This window comes from Psittacula echo (genome assembly GCF_963264785.1).
Source record: "Psittacula echo genome assembly, chromosome: 10".
NCBI lineage: Eukaryota > Metazoa > Chordata > Aves > Psittaciformes > Psittacidae > Psittacula > Psittacula echo.
In genome coordinates, this window is record NC_137741.1 from 16395857 (window position 1) to 16418403 (window position 22547).

The window sequence follows — 22547 nt, forward strand, 5'->3', positions numbered from 1 at the left end:
TATTTGGTCTTAAAATTGTTCTGTGAGAATGGCACATCTGCCTCACTGCTATTAAACATAGACTTGGATGTGTGATACTGCGCCATGTATTTGATGAGAAAAAATTGAGTTATTTTTGTGATACGTTACAGATGACATGTCAACCTTTACAAATGAGTTTTTAAATGGTTCTAATGTTCAAAAACCCATTTCCTTTCCAGTTTTTTGTGGGTCAAATAGTTAAACTGTAGCAACCTTCCTGTGTCTGTTTCACCTGAAGTTCATGGTTGTCTTTGTTTTCTGCTGGAGGGCCAACATGGCAGACCTGATGCTGAGATCTCCTGGGTGTTTGCTTTCAAAAACAAACAGAACCCCCATTGTGTGTGTTTAACCATTTGGCTTGCTAAGGCTTCTTTGTAGATACCCATTTTTGCCATGATGAATTGATCATACCTGTTTAATCCAACCATTTTGATGATGCACACTTGCTCAAGTTTGGTTTTGCCATGTGTTACATGGTGGAGATAGATACTGGGACCAACCTAAAGGGATCCCCATTCAGATGAGCGGATTTCTTTAGTGTTGCCCAGAATTGCTTGGGAGTGGTCTTGGATTGTGGTTTATAGTTCTTGTCATTTATGTGCAAGGGGTCTCCTGTGAATCGTCAGTAGAGTGAAATTCTTTGAAATGGACTGTGGCAATGGAGTGTTGCTACTCAAACCCCTTGATGTGGGAAGTTGATAGGCTGTTGGAAGATGTGCAGGGCAAATGTGTGGAGAAGTTGGAGGGGACTCTTTGTTCTGCTGGTAGAAGCCAGTGTTTTCAGGGTGTTTGGATGTTGTGCCATGGATGTCCCCATAGAAACCCAAACTGGCCCTTCTTCCCCAGTGGTCTCCCATTGCCTGATTTCACTGTCCTGTTGTGATGCTTCCACATATGCAAGTTGTCCATGTGCTTTTAGGGGTCTGTTGCTTGTGGGAAGACAACTGTAGTCAGAATACAAAAGGTTGGGGGATGCTTGGATCTCCCCCACTTCCTCTGGAATGCATCCTCTCAATACTAGGATGTTGTATTTGAGGTGGCACTTGCTGTCCAGTTAATGCAGCTTGGCTATTACATGGCTTTTAAATTAATCTGTTGTGTTAAAATCTGTGGATGAACATGAATGGGTTAAGAATGGGTTGGAGATGCTGTGTTTAGTGGTGTTAGACTTGCTTTACAGTTGTGCCCTCCCATACCTGATGAAAAATGTGGAGCCTTTGGATTTTTGTTGCTGGGGGAAACCACTAGGGAGGCGCTGTTGAGCTGGAGGGGTTGATGAGCTACGCGGGGCTTTTGTGGGAGCGGGTGCCACTCTTGCCCCAAGCTTGAAGTGCAGTTGTTGGGTGGCGAAGGGAAGAGCTATTGTCTGGGGATATTGCCACTGAATTGAATAAAAGCTACCCCTTGGGTGGGGTGACCCCCAAGGTGGGTTGGTGCTGGCTGCATGGCTGTTAGCTCCACTTCCATTCTTTCAAAATGGCTTGTCACAGCACCACTTCCTGTCCAGGGAGGAAGTAATTTTAGCCCAGGCACTGAAATATTTAGCAAATCTTTAAAACAAAAGGCACAAATTCCATTTCTTTCTGGTTTCAAAAGGGTGCCTGAGCCATATGGGGTTAAGGTCCCCCTTCAGCTGGGGTAGTTGGAAGAAGCTAGGGCTGTGGGGGGTAGCAGGCACCCTTTAGGTGGAGGCTATCTCTTTTTTTGGTAGAAATGAAGGGGTGGGTCTATGGTACATCACCTGAGTTGTGGGGTAAATGTAGAGAGTGTCAATCAAAGGCAGAGCTCAGAGCTGGGAAGGAGCTCTAGATGGCGGCTGTGCCTTAGAGAGAGCGCGCTCAGCTCCGTGCCTTCCCCAACACTTTACGCAACTTTCCCTAACTTTCGGGCAGCCTCAGGGGGCCCTCACAGCCCCTCGCCTCTCCTAGGCACTAATCGGGGGCCGAGCGGACCTTTTTCGGGCAGAAAAGCAGCTTTTGAGGGCTCCCTTTTCGTGCCTTGCTGGAAAGAAGAAGCCGTGGAGAGAGCCCAGGTCGTTGTTTTTCCAGCTTAGAAGCCATGGCGTACCTCCATTTTTGTGCGCTCTCCTAATGAGCTTTTTGCCCCGGACATTTTTGTACTAATTATCGCTTCTTTTGCTTTATCTGCAGCATATTTTTTGGGATTAGAATATATATTTTTTTTCATTCTTTGAAATTTGTATTTTCTCATTATAACTCTAAATATTTTGGATCTAATGTTTTTCCACTACCCGAAACTAATATCGACTTGGTCCTGGCGGTGGTGCATGGATCAGGTAGGTGAGCAGTTAATAATCATAATTTGTACATTTCTGCCGTTTTGAATACCTTGATTTTTGACCGATTTGAGCTGTATTGGGATGACGCAATAAGATACAGAGATTATTTGCATCCAGTGTTACTTTGGGAAAGTTTGCAGGATGCTCCTCTGCTGTGTTTATTCTCGGATTTTCCTTGGAAAACCGATGATTTGTTTGAAATCTCCGTTTTGCCGTGTTGCTCAGTGTTGTGTATTGTTACAACAATATCGTTGCAGCGTCAGGACTTTGTTCCTGCTAATGAAAGCCAGTGAAACGAACTGGGACCTTACCTTTCTTTCAACTTTTGACAGTAAATACCTGGGCACAGGACTTCAAAGCAGACAGACACCCCTGACCCCCTCTTAATATTAAAGAATAAAAAGATGATGAGAAATAAGGACAAAAGCCAAGGAGAGGAGGGTTCAGTCCACAGCAATGCATCGAGGTATGATCTATCAACTTTCTTTTTTTTTTTTTCTTTTTTTTTTTTTTTTTGGGTAAAACCTGTGAATCCCCTGCTCCCTGTGACAGCCTCGGGTTACTGTCACTGCTTCAATCCCTACATTTTCCTCATTTTCCTGCCTTTTTAAGGAATGACCTTGAGATTGTTAGCATGCCACACCCTAATTTTTTTTGGTAGCGATTTCTGAAAGTTGTGTTGTGACTTAAGGGCCCATGTCATAGGCAAAAGGTACCATACCTTCAATCAGGGCAGCCCTTTCCTCTGGATTATGTTTTTCCAGCTTTGGAATTTCAGGTTTTAGGTTTTTTGTGCTGTGAAAAATGACCTTGTCGGTTTAGCCATTGCTGCATTGCACCATTTTACATACAAGGCAAATTTTTCTTTGAAGAATCTCAGAAGTCTAAACTTTAACTGAGGGCCATACAGAAGCTTGGTGGAGTAGTAAATTATAGTAAATAGACCCAAGAAAAAGTTACATGAATGAAAAAAAGCTCATTTTAAAATACAAACTGGAAAGTGCCTGTTTGTCTGATACCCCTTACCTCAAATTTTTATTTGAGCTTGTGGAACTTTGATTCTCTTTAGGTATTTTAGAGTATTTTTATGCAATTTACCCAGACTTTCTCCTGCTGATGGTAGCATTTTATATCATAAACTACACACTGGCACTGTTCGCCAGAGGCTCCAAATGCTTTTGCTTGTTTGTTTCATGTCTTTTTTGCTCAGTGTTTTTATTTACTTTTGTTGAGGACTGAGATTCTTTACGGATTTTTATAAACTTAACCTTGATGTGGGGGGACTCTGAAATGCTGGAGGTGTTTGCTGGGAATGCAGAAGGATAATTACTGAATTGCTCATTTTGTATTTAAAGGGTTGGCTTTTTTTGAGGATTGGAAATTAAACTCTGCATTTATTTTTCTAGTTTGTAAAACACGTTTGGGCTTTGCATTTTGTGAATTTGAATGGACTCATGGCCTGTTTATTTTTCTCTGGTGTTGTCTTTGGTCATTTTTAACCAACCTCAATAAAAAAGAATTCTGAACTGTCTGTTGTATGACATGTGCTCTATGTGATGTTTGCAGGTGTTTGAGTAGTATTCTTCATGTCCAGTATTTAACCTTCCTTAAACACACAAACTTGAAATGTTGTGGGGAATATATGTATTATCAAATTACTGTAGCCTTCCAGCATAAACTCAGCTGCTGTTCTGGATGCATTCAAAGCGCAGTCACAGTTTAGATTCTAAAATGGATATGGGTAAGTTTGTTTCATTTGAAATTATTAACTACTAAATTAGCCCCAGGGACTGTTGGAGCTTTACATACAGCGCCTATACCCAGCTTTTATAATCATGCAGTTTACAAATACATCAGGCTTCCCAACCGGGCTGTCTTGGTAATACTGTGAATACTGCACACAGATTATTGCTTAAAAAGTCAATTTTCAAAATGATGACTTAGGATTCAGCTTACTTAAATCTTTATGCCTTTTTTAAAGTGAAGATTATCTGCAAGAGCAGTATTAAGTATAATTTGTTCAGGAAATCTGAATTAATGGTGTTAGAAATATTGTGCTAAATGAGAGATGAAATTGGAGACATCTAGCAGTGTGTGCACAGAAAGAAGACCTTTGGGGTTTTTGTCCTTAGGGGTTTTATATTTGCATAGTGTCTCGCATGCTTTTGGTGTGTTCATTGAAAGGTTATTTATTGTAACCAATGGATTTACATGCAACCCCTATTGGGTGAGGTTGCCCTTCTCCCCCTTCACAATTTTTTATCTGAAAAGAAAGTTGCTGTGGGTAACATCCATGCACCTGAAGTGTGGGAACAATGGAGCCCAGGATATTTGTAAGCCAGCCCTGTTGAGCTTATTTCTGAGCTGTGAGTCAGCTGAATATCATAAAATTGGCTTTACTTCCTGAGGTTGACTTGAAGTTGTAGGGGAAATGATTTCTAGGAAGTCAAACCACTTCTTTGCTTTACTGTAGCCCAGAAACATGCTCACGTCTGCAGTTCACGTGCTGCTGGCCAGCTTTTTCCCCAGTTGTGAGACCATCTCAGCATCCACGGGAATATGTGAAGTCCTGTTACCTACTCCCTGGTGGGAGGCCTGGGTGGTGGAGAAGGTAGATGTGTCTGATGCCATTCACCTGGGCTGGAGAAGCAGAAATGCAGGACCTGAGAAAGGTGTTACAGGAGAAGAAAATACGATTTCTGTGCACCACTTCAGTGTCCTGACTGGGGAATATGTTTGGAATTGATTCTTACCTTTCCAGGCCTATGGAAATGCAAAGGCATATACTGAATAAACCAAAATACTTGAGAATTGCCCCAAACCAGATGATTATTCTTGGAGAGGGGAATGGTGTTAACTCCACAGTTTGTAAGCTGAGGGGTGTGCTTGGTGCCTTCCTAGCTGAACAGCAACACCTGTGCATTGTGTTTTGACAGTAAATCTTCCCAAACTTGAAACTGATTCCATGCAACTTTCTCCACCTAGGATAGAAGTTGGTGTGCTGCAGTTACTGGTAACCACCACCTGTGTATCTGGGACTTGCATGAAATAATTGAACCAAATCCTGGTGCTTTTTCTAGCATCTTCTGTGCTGCATTTCTGAAAGGCAGGTGGTGCGAGAGGGTACATCCGTGGTGCAACAACCCTCATGTGAACTGCAGGGGCGAGAGGCAGGCTGAGGTTCCCCTCAAGTCCAGGGTGAATGTTATAGGGGACAGCAGGTAACAATGTGGTGAATGCATTGTTCTTCTAGTCTCCCCTGGCCTGCATTTGTGGCAGTTGCTCGTAAATACCCTGTGGTGTGAACAGCTTCTGCCACAGGAGCTGCAGGGCTAAACCAACCCTTTGCATCTGTATCTGGCTCTTGGCTTCTCTAGCACTAAAATACCATTTTTTGGGGGGAAAAGAAGGTTGTTTTGGATTAGATCCCAGCCTGTTTTGTGTTGAGAGAGCTGGAAGTCTGAGGTTTGAAATGGCGTTTTCTTTGCTGGGTGGCCACCTCACAGAGGCAGAGCGCTCTGCAGCGTGTGCTGCAGCCTTTGCAGAGCACAACAGCCTCCTTCTACGTGGCAGCCATTTTATGAAGATGTAGTTACATACGAAAGAGGGTTGGGGTGGGGGGGGAAGGGAGAAATGAAGATGTTAAACATAAATTGCCCTCCCTGTGTGCAGAAGAGAGCAGAGGGCATCCATCCCTTGATTTAGTAGCGTTCGGGAAGTCCCGATTCCCTGTGTAAGGAGAGGGGAAAGTTGCACTGGCTGGCATTTTGGTGCGGGTCCAGTTCAGTCACAAAATGGCTGTTCCTTTGTGCCGCATAGCTGACAGACATACTGCATTGCACTGTGTGTACTCTAAAAACAGCAGGAAGTTGCTGGTGGGGAGTTCAAAGGCCATCTTGTGCTGGCTGGGGACGGCGATTGGCTGCGCTCGCTTGGTAACAGGCAGCGGCTGGCGTGGAGGCAGAGCCATGGCTGCGCGCGCCGCACGGCCTCTCCCACGCCTGCCCCGGCTCTGCTGGGCTGGACTTGGGCACGTAGCCACAGAGCGCGGTGCCGCTGCCTTTGCTTCCTCTTTCAGCTTTTATTCGATTTCATTTTATTCTTAATAGTGCCGGCTATTTTGAGACGCGAGTGACTTGAAAAGGAGCAGGGTTTATTTTTGGTGTGGCTTTTTTCCTTTTGTTTTTAAACTTCAAAAGGAATTGGAGAATGTCGTAGTATTCCTGGAACATCTGGCGCTTTTTTTTATAGCGTTACAGCTTTCAGCATCCTTAAATCACTACAACTCACTCTTGATTTCAGTGTGTGTTTTGCAACTGGTTTTCTTTGAGCTGAGTGGAAGCGTTAAACACATTAAGATGACTCTTCACTATGGTTTCAACTTTTTCATCCAGATTCATGGGTTATTTTTTAGCTGTTGGGTTATTTTTTAGCTGTTCATGTTATTTTTTAGCTGTTTGATGGGTTATATTTTAGCTGTTCTGGCCATCGCATATGTACAGCCTCTTTCAGTTTCAGTTGCACTGCCGGATTCTTTCACAAGGGTTTTTTCCTCTCCTTTTGAAGCTTTAACCCTTTACTAAACTGTCCGGAGGCTTTTTTGAAAAGGGAAAATGCTTGATCAGTGCAGAGCACAAAAGGAATAATGTGCAAGGAATTCGTATGAATAATGATGTAATCCGCGTGCAGCACAAAGGAGATTGTTCTTGGTTTGTTACTTCTGTTTCACATTCCCCTCTCGAAGGAAATGTCTCATCTAATGACAAATGCACCATTCTGAGACTTTCAAGTTCTCTTGTTTCCTGTTCTGTGATTGCTGCCAGGAACGGATACCATACATACACTGCTATAAAAAAAAAAGGGCTTACCAACTGCAAGAAGCTGCATTTAGCTGAAATGTAATCCCTTCTGGATTGTTCACTTTAGTTAAACATCTTGAGTGAATGAGTCAATTTTTGTATGTTCTTTGAATGCATGACTGAATAAAAATGGATAAAAGGAATAAAGTTATGCTTAATAAAAATGGAAAAACAGGAATAAAGGGCTCACCTGGGTAATTCTGTAACCCTGCAAAAATGCTGCTGTGGCACTCCGCGTATGCTGCTGCCGGGGCATTGCTGTACTGTGTGCACATGGCTGCACGCATGCTCCCACACCACTCCTGCCTAAGCTTACTGGTGCCTTCAGCCAAGAGAAGCTGACGTGGCTGAGATTGTAGATTAGAACCTGTTCCGCTTTCTGCTGGGTTGATGTTTCACCTGCTGTATGTACTTTGAGGGCAACAGTTGTCCTTATCTGCACCTACCCTGTTTCCTGTGAGCTGACTCTGAATTCTCCCATGGCTTAGGGAGCAATCATGTCATGTTTCAGTGCCAACGTTTTGCACCTTAACCTCTCTAGGGGATGGCACTTCTGAGAACACACACCTTTGTCTTGAGCACTGTGGCTGGCTGCATTTGGGCTACAAAACCACACTCGCATCTGCTTCAAAACAAACATTTCCACTGTGAACTTTATGTTAGAGCTTTCAGAGGGAGGGCCAGGAAGTCAGTGGTCGTTAATTCTAATCTCTCCAGCTCGATATAAGGAGAAACCAGTTCCCATCTTTGTCTTTGTGTTTCACTCCTTGACTCAGCTATTCATATGATCAACAGGTTTCTGTGTTGCTAAGCCTGTATCTGAGAAATTGTTACACTGGCATATCTCTTTATTCAGGCTTTCATTTCTAGTTTTAAGGAGGAGATGAGGGTGCTAGTTGCAGTGAGACTAGCCTGTGGACTACCTGGGACTGTGAGCAGGAATGTAGGGGCTGAACTGAAGCTTCTGATGCTATGGCTTTGCTTCTTTTAGCTGAAGTAAACCTACTTTAGGTGGGTTTGGTAGCTTATGCTGAAATTGCATCCCCTGGTACGTAACCTGGAGGTGTGTATATCCACAGTTTTGTGTCTCAGACAACAGTTCCACCAGGAGTGGCAATGTTAAATTAGGCTGTTAAGTTCTGAAGATAGAGAAGTTTCTAAATCTTGCATTGCCCCCAGTTGCAGTCCAGCTCAGGAAGGTGGTGATAACAGGTGCGGACAGGTTCTGTTCTGCATTTTCTCTCTACTCTTTAAGGGGAAATAAATACAAACAGAATGGCACTGGGGGAGGCCCTGGAATACCGTAAGTGGATGGAAGCAGCCTTCTAGCAGAGGATGTACTGTTCTACTGAATGAAATGGTCTTACACAGATACTTTTTGGTGTGCTTTTGTTTAAAAAAGGGTGCTGAAATGCCATTTGGAGTGGGTGTGCTTGTCAAGTGTGCCTTTATGTCCCTAAAGGATTCTTGAAACTAAAGGAAAAAAGGGTAGATGAAAAAGTCATACATGGTGACTTGCAATCAAGCGTTTGTGAGTCTGTCATGCTGTAATGCCTCCTTTTCTTGGAGCAGGGACTCTTTTGGATATAATAAGAAGCAAAGTGTTGATGGCTGAGATAATCTGCACTGTAGTGTATGTGTTTTTCTGGCTGTGACTTCTAAGGTTAAGAAAGAATTAGAAGTCTGAAACAGTGATCTCAGATTCCCTTCTGGTATTGTGCTGGTATCGTGCTGGTATCGCTTGCATGGGGTTTCATCTTGGCAGGCTTCTTTGGAGTGTGTTTGCCAAGCACCAGGATGCTGAATGCTTCTCACCCTGGCTATGAACAAATGTGTTTTAATGACAACAATCCACTGACTCCAGAACACCTGACTCCTTAGGGAGAAGTTGTGTTGAAACTACCCATGATTCTTGCAAGTTTTATTGTTAGGTATAGATGGCTTAATAGAACTGCTAATATATTAATTACAGGAGTCAGTTGCATCTCTTTCATGGGGAGGAACCTCTGCTCTTAACTACGGACAGCTTTGAATGCCATGCACTGTCTGTAAAACAGGAGGCTTAATCAGGAGCCTTAAATCTCTTGGTTAAAGCCAGCTTTTAACAGTCACTTGGCATAAAACCCTCAGGCCAGATGAGGCTCTCCCCTCTCCTGAACCAGAAAGGGATTTGTGCACCTTCCCATTTTTGTTAATGGTTTTGGGTCCTAAATTTCCTTGTTACTGCTTTTCTTTCATGTTAGCTCTGAAAGGAAGTTTGCAAATGTCAAGGGAGAAACAACAGTTGCCCTTTCTGTACTAATTTAAACCCAAATTGTGTGCTTGTCCTCCATTTCCCCCTCCTCCTCATGCATACACGTTGTCCTTTACAAAGAGTAAGAGCAGAAGCGACTGGGGCATGGCAGGTTAACCCTGTGTCAGCCCTGGGGAAGGTGTGAAGGAGGTTCTTGGTAGTGGGAGCTCCTGTGGATGGTAAATGTGGGCTGCTGAAACACTGCTGCCTTCCTGGGGAGGGAGGCCCTTTTCAAAACCCTGAGAACTGCTATTGTCCTTCCCTTTCTGTGCAGGGAAGGGGAAGGATGCTGCCTTTGGAGATTCTCAATGGCTCTCCTTAATCAAGCAGACAGGTCTTGACTCCTTTTGTCTCTCTGCTATTTGATGGTGGGATTTTTCTCTGACGAAACATCCTAAGCATTTTCAGCCTCTGGCTCAAAGATCAGAAAGCAGAGAGCCAGCTTTCCCAATCACGAATGAACTGCTCGTTTTGCTTGCTGGTGCAAGCATAATGTGATGTCTTTGTAGTGGAGGAAAAAAAACAAAACCACTTCTGGAAAATACTTGTCATTCAAGATAGCCCAATGTGCTTTATAGGGAGCTGCAGCAGAGCAGCAAGGGATATATTTAGCTCACTGTGTGCTCAGGATTGCTTTGGCGTTTGGGAGTCCTGTGCTGGGACAAGCAGCGGAGGCTGGAATAGGCTGGAAACCCCCAATTCAGATGGTTATTTAGATAGGATACCTGCTGAGTGCATAATCCCTCAGTTGTTCCAGTTGCTCCACAGCCCTGTTGTCCCTAGTGCTGAGTAAATGCAATTAACACCCAACCTCCCTGAGCAAGGTTTGCAGTCACATGGGGAAGAAGTGTGTATTCCCCATGGTAGCTCTTCTCACTTGCCTATTTAAGAAAGTTGCAGGTCACAAAATGAGGTTGGAGAAATACTCTTCTGTGTTTTTTGAAGGGCAGGTTGGATTCTGGAAGCTTTGAGGGGAGTGGTGTTTGTGCCCCTTGAAAGCCTGCCCAGAGTTTGCCAAATTCTGAGTGTTCAGAGTTATTTGAGACTTGTTTCTGAACAGTCTAAAGAGCTTGGCTATGTTTGTATCTTAGTTTAAGTTCCTGCTTTGAGACAGAGCATTGTTAGAAATATGTACCATCCCATGGGTATGGATGCTAGGAATAGTATCCTTCCCTCCCTTCCCCCTTTTCCACTTTCTCCTGCAGGAAGTGAGTTGGGAAAAGCCCATTCACCAACTGAGCCTTCTCAACACTTATCAGTCAGAAAATCTTTCTTGGGAGACAGGCAAGCACCAATCCCCTTCTTAACCGGCTTTCAGAATAAAATGAAAGGAACCAAAAAACTACGAAACAAGCAGGGGGAAAGAAACCCAAACCCAAACCACAACAACAACGAAAATCAACAAAACCAAATAAATAAACCAAACCCCAGGTAGGAATGCGTTTATCTCCAGTATCTCAATCTGAGTGCCATTCACTCTGGCTCTCCTGCAAATTCCTCTGTACTGTCTGTATGGCGTTACCTGTGCTTTCTATAGCATTTGCCCAAATTTATTTCCCAAGGGAGGAGATAGATCCATGGACTAGATCCATGGACAAGTTCTTGGTCCTCTGTGGTCCATGTATTATCCCCTTTTTATCAAATGTTAACCCGTATTCATTCAATGATCTATAGCCAGAACTGATGTTGTGTTTCTCTCCCTGGCTTGCTTAGCCTTGAGGTTGAATTTAATGTGGTTTGGTGCTTTTTTACAGCTACCATGTGACTTGGGTGCCTGCATCAATGTTAACGGACAGTGCTTGTTTTTATTTGCAATACATGTAGGCATTTCATACATGTTTATGTATCATCATAGGGAGCATCACATTTACAGATCAGATACTTAAAGGAAACGTTTAGCAGCAACCTGGGATCCAGCTGAGTTGGTGTGTGAGCATCTTCTACGTGGCTAGCAGCCCTTGCTGAAGAGCTGCAAGGCCTGAGGAGCCCCTTTTTGCTGGCAGAGCTGGACCTGATGGATACTATTGGGCTGGAGAAGGCATCCTGCTCACTCCAGCCAGTTGCTGCTGTGCCCTGGGTCGGTACTGCCATGTGGCAGGAGTTCTCTTGGAGCCTTGGAGCTGCTCGCTGACTGCTGGCCTGGCTCATGCAGAGAGGAGCATTGAGGACCTAGGTAGGGGTGGCCAAACTAAACAGCTGGCTTGCTGCTGCCCCTCAATTGGGGTTTTGCTTGCCCCTTTTCTCCTATGCAACTCATCCGTGCTGCCCAATCTAACACACTGTTCCTGTCAGTTTGGTCCTGATTTTGCTTGGTAAGCTGGCAGGGACCTGGTTTGCTGTTTCTCTGGCCCAGTCTTCTGATGTGTTACCAAGTTTGGGTGGCTTATAGAGGGGCTTAGCCCCCAGGTTGGTGCTGGCACAAGTGAAGATGAGTGGAGAGGGGACAGCGTGCCTCCCAGCTCCCTTTTGCTGGTGTGAGTCCTGCTGAGCTTGTGAAACCAGCTGTTGGGATTCAAACTTGTTTAGATTCAAAACGTTCAGAAGGATTCTTACAGCTAGGAGGAGCTTGGCTTGTGTCGTTAATCCTTATTCCTCTGGCTGAATGAAAGTTCTGTCCATCAGAAGCCAAACTTTAAACTCTGGGGCAGACTGGCCCCAGCCAGAGCCATCCCCTTGTCAGCTCTCAGTTGCAGAGATGTGTATTGGGTTATTTGTTCAGCTTGTCTTGCACCTCGCAAACATACCTACTGTTTGTACTTGTGGAGAGCTTAGAAGACGTTTTGTTGCTGTTAGCAAAGACGATTCCCCTATAAAATGTGCAGAATTAAACTCTAAGGCTGGAGGCTTTGGCGCTCTGTAATTGCCGTGTAAGCTTAGATGCTTGATTGTAAAAGGCCTTATCACTGCCGCTCAGCTAGTTCTTTCTTGGAAGGAACATGTCCTTCTTGTTAAGGGATGATTTGGTTTTCTTCCCTCTCAAGTCAGGAGCAGGCTCTTACTTAAGACTTATTACAGCCTGAAGGACTTCTTGGAAACCAGGGGAACGTACTTGGCTGAGTCTTACAGATCTCGATTTTTATGGGAGTTTCTCACTTCAAGGGAGTTACCAGTGGTCCAGCTGTAGCTTCCTTGATGTTCAGGGGTGTTTTTATGCTGATTTTGGAGGAGGGTGGACTGGTTGAATCACAATTTTTGTGACATGTAATAGCTTATCCCTTACCTATGGTTTAATTGAAAGTAGGTCTTGTTTGGATGTTAACTTAGGGGCATTAAAGCAGGCCATGCTCCGAGAATAGCTTCTGAAAAGAGGACTTAGATATACAGCATCAGGCCTGACTTGACATACAGTGTTCTAATCCTTTATGCTCTGTTGGCATGTAGAAATGCTTCCTGATTGTCTCAGTGACAGCTACAAAAGGTTATTTTATGGAATTGGGCTTTTCAGTTCTCTTTTGGCACTGACAGAATAAAAAAGAGACAAGGACATCCCCTTTTGCTTTGCTAACAGGTTGTTTATTAAGAAAGGATTATTTGCAACAGCCTTTGAAAGGACATACCATTTCTCATCTACGTTTCTTTCCTGTATGTAGATGTGTATGCCATACGTGTCTGTTGCTAGAGAAGTCGACCTCTTTTAGGATGCCACAGTTCATATTTAGAAGAAAAAGAAAGAATTACAGTGTTCAGACAATGTTGTGGATAAAGCACATGAATTGTGCCTGTTATGGTGCAGAAAGGCTGTGTCCTGGCCTTGGAGTCAAGCTCAGGGCCTTGAGAAACAAAGAGCTCCTGGGTGGGAGAAGGCCAGTAATGACTGTTCTGCCTTTCAATACTGCAGAAGTTGCCTTGCTGCAGTAAAGCCTGGGTTATTACAGTTTATTCCAGCTATTCCTAATAAATCTGAATGGTGTCTTCCTCTTCTGTGCACCCCCATGGGACACCAACATGACCAGAGGCTGATGTTCCTGCTTCGTGTCGTGACAGGATTGGTTCAGATGCCTCCAGATCCCAGTCTCTGACAGAGGTTGAGCCTCTGCCCGTGTAAACTGCCTGTCCCCAGAGCTGCTGGAGCATCGATTCCTCCCGAACAGAATTCCCCTCGCAAGATGGTGGGAGAGGGGTGGCTGTAAAATGGCGGCTGGGAGCTTGGAGCGGGCTCCCGCGGCGCTCGGCTGCTGCCCTCTGCCCGCTCCATGAGGGACGGCAGCCGGGAGCCGCGGGAGTGGCTGATGGTGCCGGAGCTCCCGCGGCCCACGGAGCTCACACTGATTCTATCAATTCCTTATTCGAGAGTGGAAGGCTTATTCCCATGGTCTGGATTCTCCCTACTTGCGTATAGTACCTGAGTTTAGTGATGCCATCACTGCAGATCGGGTGGAATTGCATGGAATTACATGTGCTTTTGCTTTTCTGTCTTTACATTCTTTCTTGAATTGTGAAATCTGAGCAGTTTCGTGTATCTTCCTGCTGTAGTTTTGTACAAAAGGAAAAAAAAGAGAAAACCGTGTTTTCCCTCTGTAAAGCTCTCCCAGCTCTTCATTCACGATGACGTATCTGCAGCACACCCTGCCATACTACAGAAGCACCTAGCTGCAGATCAAAAGCTGCCTTGGAAAGAGATGCTCCTCGCTCAAGAAGTCTGTAGTACCGTTATCACCGTGCTGCATTTTGTTTGTGACAGTGGGGTTTGTAATGCTGCCTTACTAGCGTGTATATGTTACAGTGAGTTTTCAGTTCTCATTAATTGGGGTGTCAATGACAAACAGATGTTGGACTGATAGGGCAAAGGTATTTGGAATATTTTGGCCACCTGAAATGCTTTTTGTGGACACCTAAAATAGTTTAGCCTCTCACTGTTCAGTTGAGTAGCCTGCAATAAAGTGATTGTTTTGTGTATGAATGTAAATTTTAATTAATGTAAATGTTAATTTGAAATAAATACATGTCCTTGATGTTCTGTGCTCCTGTTATTGGCTACTCGAGAAATGCAGTCTGCACTGGTGTAATCCTTGAAACAGGAACTGCCCCAGCCACATGCCTCAATAAGGTCCTTGCTGCTTCTCTGTTGCTGAATGTGTTCTTTTTGCAAGAAACGTGTTTTTCACTATAATATGTATAGTATTATGCATGCAAGATTTGATGCTGCAGTCTTTCAGAAGTTGGACAGCTGAGTTTTGAACTACTGGCCATACTGGGATATCGGGAAGAGCCATGCTGGAGCAACCACTCATCTTTGATAGAGCAGGATAGTCTCTGAATGCTTCATCTCCCACCATACCTTATTCTTGCTCACCCTGAACAAGCCAGATCCTCCTGTAGGATCCATGCTGCTTTATTGTGAATGCTTCTCCTTATGGTGCTGCTACTCTTCTTTTTCTCTTGTTGAAGAACAGGAGATACACTGGGCAGTGATTTTTGAGGCTGCACTCTTACCATGTGTTCAGTGGCTGTCCTGAGAAGGAATTGTTCCTGCTGCAAAATGCCAGTGCAGGGTATCTGCTTGGGACCTCACAGTTCACATTTAGGCTATTGCAAGCCTGTTATTGTAGCTTGGACATGGCTCATGGGTTGCTCACTGCACGTTTTAAAGCTGTGACGGTACAGTTTAAATGTAATCTCTTCTTTCTCTGCCATCAGCCACTCGGCATCTGAAGAAGCCTCTGGCTCTGAGTCTGCAAGCCAGTCTGAAAGCGAACAGGGCAGCGAGTCAAACAGCAGCTCGGAGTCCTCTGAAAGTCAGTCTGAATCTGAAAGTGAATCAATGGATTCGAAATCCCAGCAGACCCCTCCTGAAACCAAAGAAAAACCGGCCTCTAAGAAGGAAAGGATAGCAGATGTTAAGAAGGTATTGCCCCCACTGCATAGCCATGTTAACCCTGTACCAGCCACAAAAGGGCAGACAGCAGGACCTTAACGAAGCTGCCTTCAACTTCCCTGCCACTTGGCATGTTGACCAAACAGCTTCCAACCTCTGATGTCTCCAAGTCACTCACTGGCTGTTCAGTCTGCGTGCTTATGTCCTGCTGGTGTCATCTTTGAGAGCAGGAATTCATGTGTTTGATGGGACAGTCCTTTAGGCACCAGATAGACAGTGATGGGGCTGAATGAGGTGCGAATGAGGGGTAGGTGCCTGCCATTAATACATGACCGTTTCATCCTCTCCCTCTGTCTTTTCATTCCTCTCACTTGCCTCTCCTCTTCCTCAGAATTAGTAAAGCTTCCCTATGTGGTACATAATCAGGAGAATTCTTGTCTAGGATTTGGGCTGCTTTGGTTTTTCTCATCACTGTCTTCCTCTTTGAAAAAAGTAAAGAATAAAAGGAGGAGGAAAAAAGCTCCTCAGTGCAGGAGCTGTGCCATGGATACCTGCTTTACCAGGGGATGGAGGCACCTGATGAGTAACCTGGTGTAGTGTGAGGTGAGAAAAAGGAGCACAAATTCCTATTTGGAAACATGAACTCAGTGAACTGAGTTAACTTGGAGGGGGGAAAATCAGGTTAGGTCAGTTATTTTTTGTTTGTGGTGTGTAAGTGTCCTGTTGTTCTTAGCTGTGGCTTGCACTATGCACAGCTGGCTTTTTATGGAGAAAGTTGCTATGTACATAAAGACTGAGAATGAAGGTCAGTGCTTTCAGCCTGTTCTCCCCACGTACCTGCTAGGGAGAAGTGAAGGGTTTTATTACCATCTTCTCTCAAATCTTTAGGCTGCTGACTGAGGTTATGGCTGAATCTCCTGTGTTCAGACTATCAAGGAGCGGTACATTTATAAGGCAGTTATGGTAACACAATATTCAAAGTCCTGTTTTACTGTTGGTAAGTGGGGACAGAAGGAAGTTTTCTCTTCCTCTGTGGGCTCCTAAGAGCATGTCCCTAACAATAAACATTAAAATCACTGTAAGGGAGCACATCCAGACCCAGGGTGATAATTAGCATGATGAAACATGAAAAGGTCAGGGTGCCCTCTAATAAGAAAGCCTCTCCCTTCCTTAATTTCTCTGTTAATGGGTGTTTTCCTTAGCTAGGTCTAATCTGGGCATGTTGATACTTGTTGCCCTTGAATAACCAATGCAATTAATCATCATATTGTTTATTTTGTGTTTCTGTCTAGATACACCCATGAAGGTGAGGTTAATTTGCATTAGGTGCTGTTCACATTTGTCATAGGAGCTGATCCCTCATTTAAAACCTGTGCCATTTAAAAGATGAAAAGACAAGGTCCTCACACACTTTGGGGAGTATTTTGAGGTTTTCTGTCATGTGAATTTCTTTCTGTACTCGCGTGCCCAGCAGATACACACCTTCACAATCTGTCTGTTGCAGTGTTACCTTAACGCTCCTTTAACAGTAGCAGAGAAGTTGCTGTGTTGCAGCCTTGTGTTGATCACGCATGCAGTCCCAAGTTGCTGCTGCATCTTGCAGTGTATTTTGTTTTCCTTTTTCTGCCAGTGGCTTGCAGAGGTTTTTGAGGACTAGAGACAGAGAGAAGCAGAAGGAGAATGAACAGATTTAGGAAACTTTAAGAGGGTAAGCTGTGCTGAGGGAGAGAGGAATTGTTGGCGTAGGTGTTTGAGAGGCACATTGGTGGTTTGTATCTGCCCTGTATATCTCCTGGTGTCCTGTGTCACCAACACAGCTCTGCATTCATATCCTTCAGAGCATCAGTTCTTGTCTCTCCCTTCTCACCCTGTCCATCCAGCAAGAGCAAATGCATGCTGTTACAGTGCATTAAATTATATAGGGCCTTGTTACAGCAGATAGAGCACAACCATTCCCAGTATTCACCTCTGCACATCCACATGTCAGTGTATCCAGGAGAAGAACTGGCAGCATCACCCATTACCTTACCAAAGGACAGGGTGCTCTGGTCCATTTCCCCTCTAGCTGGGCCACAGAATTCACTTCTGAAGTTGCTGCTGGTGATGTCTCATCATTGAGCTCTTCAGGCAGCTGGTGGGGCTTTCCATGTGGAAAGGAATCGTGGTGGAAGCTGTTAGCAACAGTGGATTGTCCTTTTGAATTGGTAGGTCCATTCATTCCACATGCAAGGTGCTGCCTCAGTACCTTCAGCACCATTGCTTGAAGGGGGCTGGCTACCTCAATGCTCTGTCCTCCAGGCTGAGTGAGCTGGAGAGTAGTTTGTACCCTGGTGGCAAGATGGACCAATGTAAAGATAATGCTGAGATAAAAGATGCTGCTTTAGAGCGTTGTCAAATACCTCCAAATAATCATGGTTCTTTTCAGCCAGTTTTTTAAAGTGTTCATCTGCTGGTTGCTCATCAGTGGTTTTATGTTGTTTTTTAAGAAAACACTGGCCATCAAGCTTCTCTAAAGCATCAGAAACAATTGGGGTGAAGCAGGCCTTCTGATGGTCTGTTTATTTTGCAGATGTGGGAAGAATATCCTGATGTTTATGGGGTTAGGAGGTCAAACCGAAGCAGACAAGAACCATCACGATTTAATATTAAAGATGAGGTAAGGAAAAATAAGAGGGATGAGGGATCTCTGAACATATAAAACCAAGCAAACCCAAAGAGCAAAGGGAGGTCTCATCTGCATTACCTTGTAAACACTGAGTCCTAGCTTGGTACTTGGATGTTGGAGCATGCAGTTAAGGTCCCAGTCCTGCAATCGGACCTGCTTGTCCTGAGACCTCAGGAGTCAGTGGGACACACACAGTGGGCTGAGATCTGCATGCACTGATCTGAGTGCTGAAATGGGGTGTAATGCAAGTCATGTTCTGCTGTAGGAATGTCCTGGAGAGAATCAGTCTGTGTAAAAACAAAACCCACACCAAGACAAACCACAATACAGGTACAACCAAGAATAAAGTGTTCCCAGAAACACTTCATAACAACAAAACAGTTGTTGTTGCCCATCATGGAATAGATCGCACTGATAAACGCATTTGTGTCTGTGGTTGAATATTGGGCAGTCTTTCCTGCTTCAGTTGGAGGTGACACCGGTCAGAGCCTGGCAGAGAACCCTTCTGATTGCTTCTTGTGTTTTTTATGAAGCTGTAGGAATTAGCTACTGCCTTCATTTGCATCTAATAGGGTTTCAGCATAGATCTTTCCGTCTGCAAGGTCTTCAGGAAGGTTGAGTAGCTATAGCAGAGGGGAAAGAAAACCAGAGGGAGGCTTAGACTGGAAGCAGATCTTGGGGCACAGAGCTAGGTACAAACCATGTGGCTGGAAATGTGAAGATGAACCAGGTTTTCAGCAGAGCAGGAGCTCAGTGATGGTCTGTGATAGCTCAGGGTTTTGAGCTTCACCACCAAAATGCCCATTTGGATGCTCAAGGGGTCCTGAGTTGCATGGCAAACACAGGTCTCCAGCTTCTTGCTCTGGTGTGTTATTGTTGAGCCTTGTGGCACCCCCAGTGCCCCCAGACTCCTGTGCTGGATGTCCCGCAGAGCAGCAGGTTAGGAGCAGGCTTTGGGCACATCATTGACCTAGCTTTTGTTTTCCTTTTCAAGTTCGGCAAAGCCCAGGCTCGCCGGCCACCTCTCTGTGCGATGCCGCGGCATGCACTGTGCTGGCGATGTCACACCCACCACAGACCTCCGCTGCAGACCCCAGTGCCCTCTTAGGGGCTCAGGTAAGTCCCATCTTTTTTTGTTTTACAATATTACGTGGTTTTGCAAATGTTGTTTTCTTTTTCAATATCTTTATTTCCTACTATTTAAGGTATGATAAAAGTTCTTCAACATCTGAGATGTGAAAACTTTGCTATACCACAAAATATTGTAAAAAACAAAAAAAAACAACCCATCCTCCAAATGATCCCATTGCCACCTTTGTGAAACAGAAAGCCAAAATTAACAAAATTGGACTGTCCCTTTCCGTTCTCTCCCCAAAGCAACACTGACTGGTCCCCATAGGGCAACTCCCATCTGCAGCAGAGTCCGATGGAGGGTGTGACGAGTCAGGAGCACAGTGCTGAGGCCTCGCAAAGAGCAGGAGGAGATGGAAAGTCTTGCTTTTGGAAGACCTAAATGGCAAGAGGGAGGAAATAGGCTAGCTCAAGCCTGCATGGTGCTGAGCACTCCCTGCTGCTGCTGGAGCTGGCAGAAACCCAAGGCGCTTGACACCTCTTAAGATTACTTTTTACCTTTACAGGGTTAATCCTGTTGCCAGTGACCTGCTCTTGTCGCTTGCTGCTTGGGACTTCCAGCACAATGTCTAGGAGCTTGTAATTGCATTCTTCCTTAACGCTTCTCTGCAGTATTAGCCAGCAGCATCGCCCAGGCAGCGTGGCAGGCTCAGAGCACAGAACAAGAATCAGCATTACACCTCCCTGTGGGCTGCCCCGTGACTCATTCTGGTCAGGGGACATGGTGTGGAGGTGGTTGGGGTTTTGGGGCACTGTTCCATCACTAACGTGTCCTCTGAGACCAGCAATTTGGGTAGGATATTTCTGTGATAGACATGATTGAGAATGGCTGAAAGCTTGAACAGTGGGGGGGATTCTCCATGGCAGGAGATTTTAAGATTGTAAGTTTTCAGATGAGATAGGATCTTTTAACTCCTGATTACTGCATCTATAGCATCTGAGCGCAAACCGTTGTGCGTTAGAGAGGTGATGGTGCTTGGACAACTGTAAAGGAGAAGATAAATTCTGAGAGACCCAGGGGAGAGAAAGTAGGATGAAGGCTGAGAATTAAGAAAGAAAGTAAGAAGAATTGGGGAAGGGACATCTGTATGTAGTAATAAAAGGAAAGGGAAGTACGAACATGGAAGACAGAACAAAAACCAGCGCAGAAATGAGCATGGTGAGAGTAAATGTCACTGTCTATTAATGAGGTGGAGCATAAGGGGTTTTCCCGTTTGGTTTGGTTTTTGGCTGTACAACTCAATTCCTGCAGTGGGAGGACAGCAGCCCCCATGCCCTAAGAAGGGCTTTTCCATTCTAAGTTTCTGTGCTGTGTTCATCCCATTTACTGTGAGGGGGTGAGGCAGTGGAACAGAGTAGTTGTGACTGCCCTATCCCTGGCAGTGCTCAAGGCCAGGTTGGACATGGAGCTACGTGGTCTAGTGGAAGGTGTCCCTGCCTGTGGCAGGGGGTTGGAACTGGATGAGCTTTAAGGCCCCTTCTGACCCATTCTATGAATCTATGATTGCCTTCTGGGAACTGCTTGTAGGCCTTCAGGCACGTTGTGTAGGTCTCTGAGCTGCAACCAGAGAGGATGATAACTTGTGATTGATACAGAGACGTGGGCTGAAAGATCAGGAAGTGAAAGCAGAGTTTTGCATAGGGGTACAGAGGTGCTCTGGGGACTAGAGCTGTCTCCAGGAATAAGAGCACATACGAGGTTTTTAGTAAAAATAGTACTTGCCCGTGCAGTTTCTTTGCAGTTAATAAATCAGCTTCAGGTTTCAGCAGGGGGATGAGAGATGTGCAGAGCCAGGTGCCTTTCTGAGTGTTCTGGGGCAGCTGAGAAATAACTGTGGCCAAACCAGGCATAGTTGACTATGAAAAGGACAGTTTCAGGTTGGAATTAGTAATAAATGGCGGGGTGTATCTTTTCTGTGAAGCCACGTGTCATGCACCAGAGTATTCCCAAAAGACAGTTTCATTATTGAATAAAAATGGTGCTCATTGGCGTTTTGATCAGTGTTTTGCCCCATAATTGCTGAAAGTCCGAAGAGTACCAGTACCACTGGGAAAAAGAGTTTCAGCAGAGGTAAGAAAACTAACCTGGTGAGCTGAGGTCCTTCAGCCTTTCCGGAGCCTCTGATAAGCCTGCAATGAGCAAATCCTCACTTGGGCTTTAGTCTGAAACATTTCTTGTCCCTGTTTAAGCAAGTCTTCACCTCTCTTAGTAGGCAACATGAGCTCAAGATGCTCACCTGGACCATGCCAATGGCTTTGGGTCTCCCATTTCTCTTGCCCTAGTGGTGAGGATGCTCGTGGACAGCCTGTAGGAGCAGAACTTTAAAGCTGCTGCTGCATTGCCCTGCTTGGTGCTGTGTATGCATCATCATTATGCTTTGTATAGTGTGGCTCCACAGCAGAATGCAGCAGCGTTAATCAGTAAAAGTGTGTGCAATTTATGTGCTGGGAGAGAGCATGAATGCACAAGATGGGAGGAGTAAGCGAGAGGGAAGGCTGATCCCTTTAGCTGGAAAGCAAGATAGAAGAGGGCATTGCCTGGTCCAGGTGGAAGTAGTGGTGCAGGAATAAGCTGGGTGGTGTTTGGTAGGAAGGGGGGAACTAGGGAAGGCCAGTCACCTTTCACCTTGGCTGCAGCAGCAGCAGCACCCGAGGGGCAGCTTGTGCCCAGCAGTGTTTTGCAGCCCTGGTTCTGGGGCTCTGAGAGGCAGGCATGTGCCTCCAGCACCTCTTGCTGGGCTGACAAAAGCCTTGGTGGGGACTGGAGATGGATTTTGTCATCAGCGTCTGTCATTCAGGGAGGTGAGGTTACTGAAATTGAAGTTGCATGTGATTTCCCAACTGATCTGCTTCCTGGTGATGGTGAGTGGCAGGCTGGAGAGCAGTCAGCACCTCACATGCATGGTGTGGACCTGGCATGCTTCCAGCTTGCTGGTTATCATCTGCACTTCCTAAACTGAGGAATTTACCACCAGCCAGAGCCTGTAGGTTGATGCTGATAATGGGGTGTTACAAGCACAAGCTCTGAGCTGTGTAGTCTAGGGCAGAGGTGTAAATCTCTCCCTTGGGATGATTTGATCAAGTTAGCACAGTGTTTTGTGGCTGAGTCCTGAAATGTGGATTTATGCAGAATTAAGAGATTGCTAAAATGTGCTTCTGCTTCTTTAAAATAAATAACTTCTTATTTCTGCCTAAGATGGTAGAAAGCAGCTTTCAGGATGCAGGGAGGAGTGAGGTGGGTTGGTGGTAGGCGAGGCTGAGTCACTGCCATGGGGCTGCAGGCACGGACCGGGAGGATGTGGGAGCACAAGGCAGGCACATGACTCAGCCTGGGGACTGGCTGTGTCAGAGGAGATAGTGCTGGGCTTGACACACATCCAAAAAAGACAGTGGTGTCTTTGAAAGACGTAACTGAAGGCGGCTGAATTGCAGTCACAAGTTGGACATTTTCAAGGCAGGAAGAG

General features: G+C 45.2%; 1 protein-coding gene across 6 annotated transcripts in view; it reads left to right on the plus strand.

Moving 5' to 3' along the window:
* Window positions 1-639: 639 nt before the first annotated feature.
* The window catches only part of CHD2 (chromodomain helicase DNA binding protein 2), a 53484-nt gene continuing 31576 nt past the window's right edge, over window positions 640-22547 (plus strand). For 2 of the 6 annotated variants that reach the window (XM_080626139.1, XM_080626140.1), the window contains exons 1-4: window positions 641-2317; window positions 2653-2786; window positions 15110-15317; window positions 17857-17943. In XM_080626139.1, coding sequence (XP_080482265.1) covers window positions 2725-2786; window positions 15110-15317; window positions 17857-17943 — 357 coding nt within the window. In that variant the 5' untranslated portion in view covers window positions 641-2317; window positions 2653-2724. Of the gene's footprint in view, window positions 2318-2652; window positions 2787-15109; window positions 15318-17856; window positions 17944-18946; window positions 19069-22547 lie in introns of those variants that run through there. The other 4 variants (XM_080626141.1, XM_080626142.1, XM_080626144.1 and 1 more) reach the window with 4 other exon arrangements.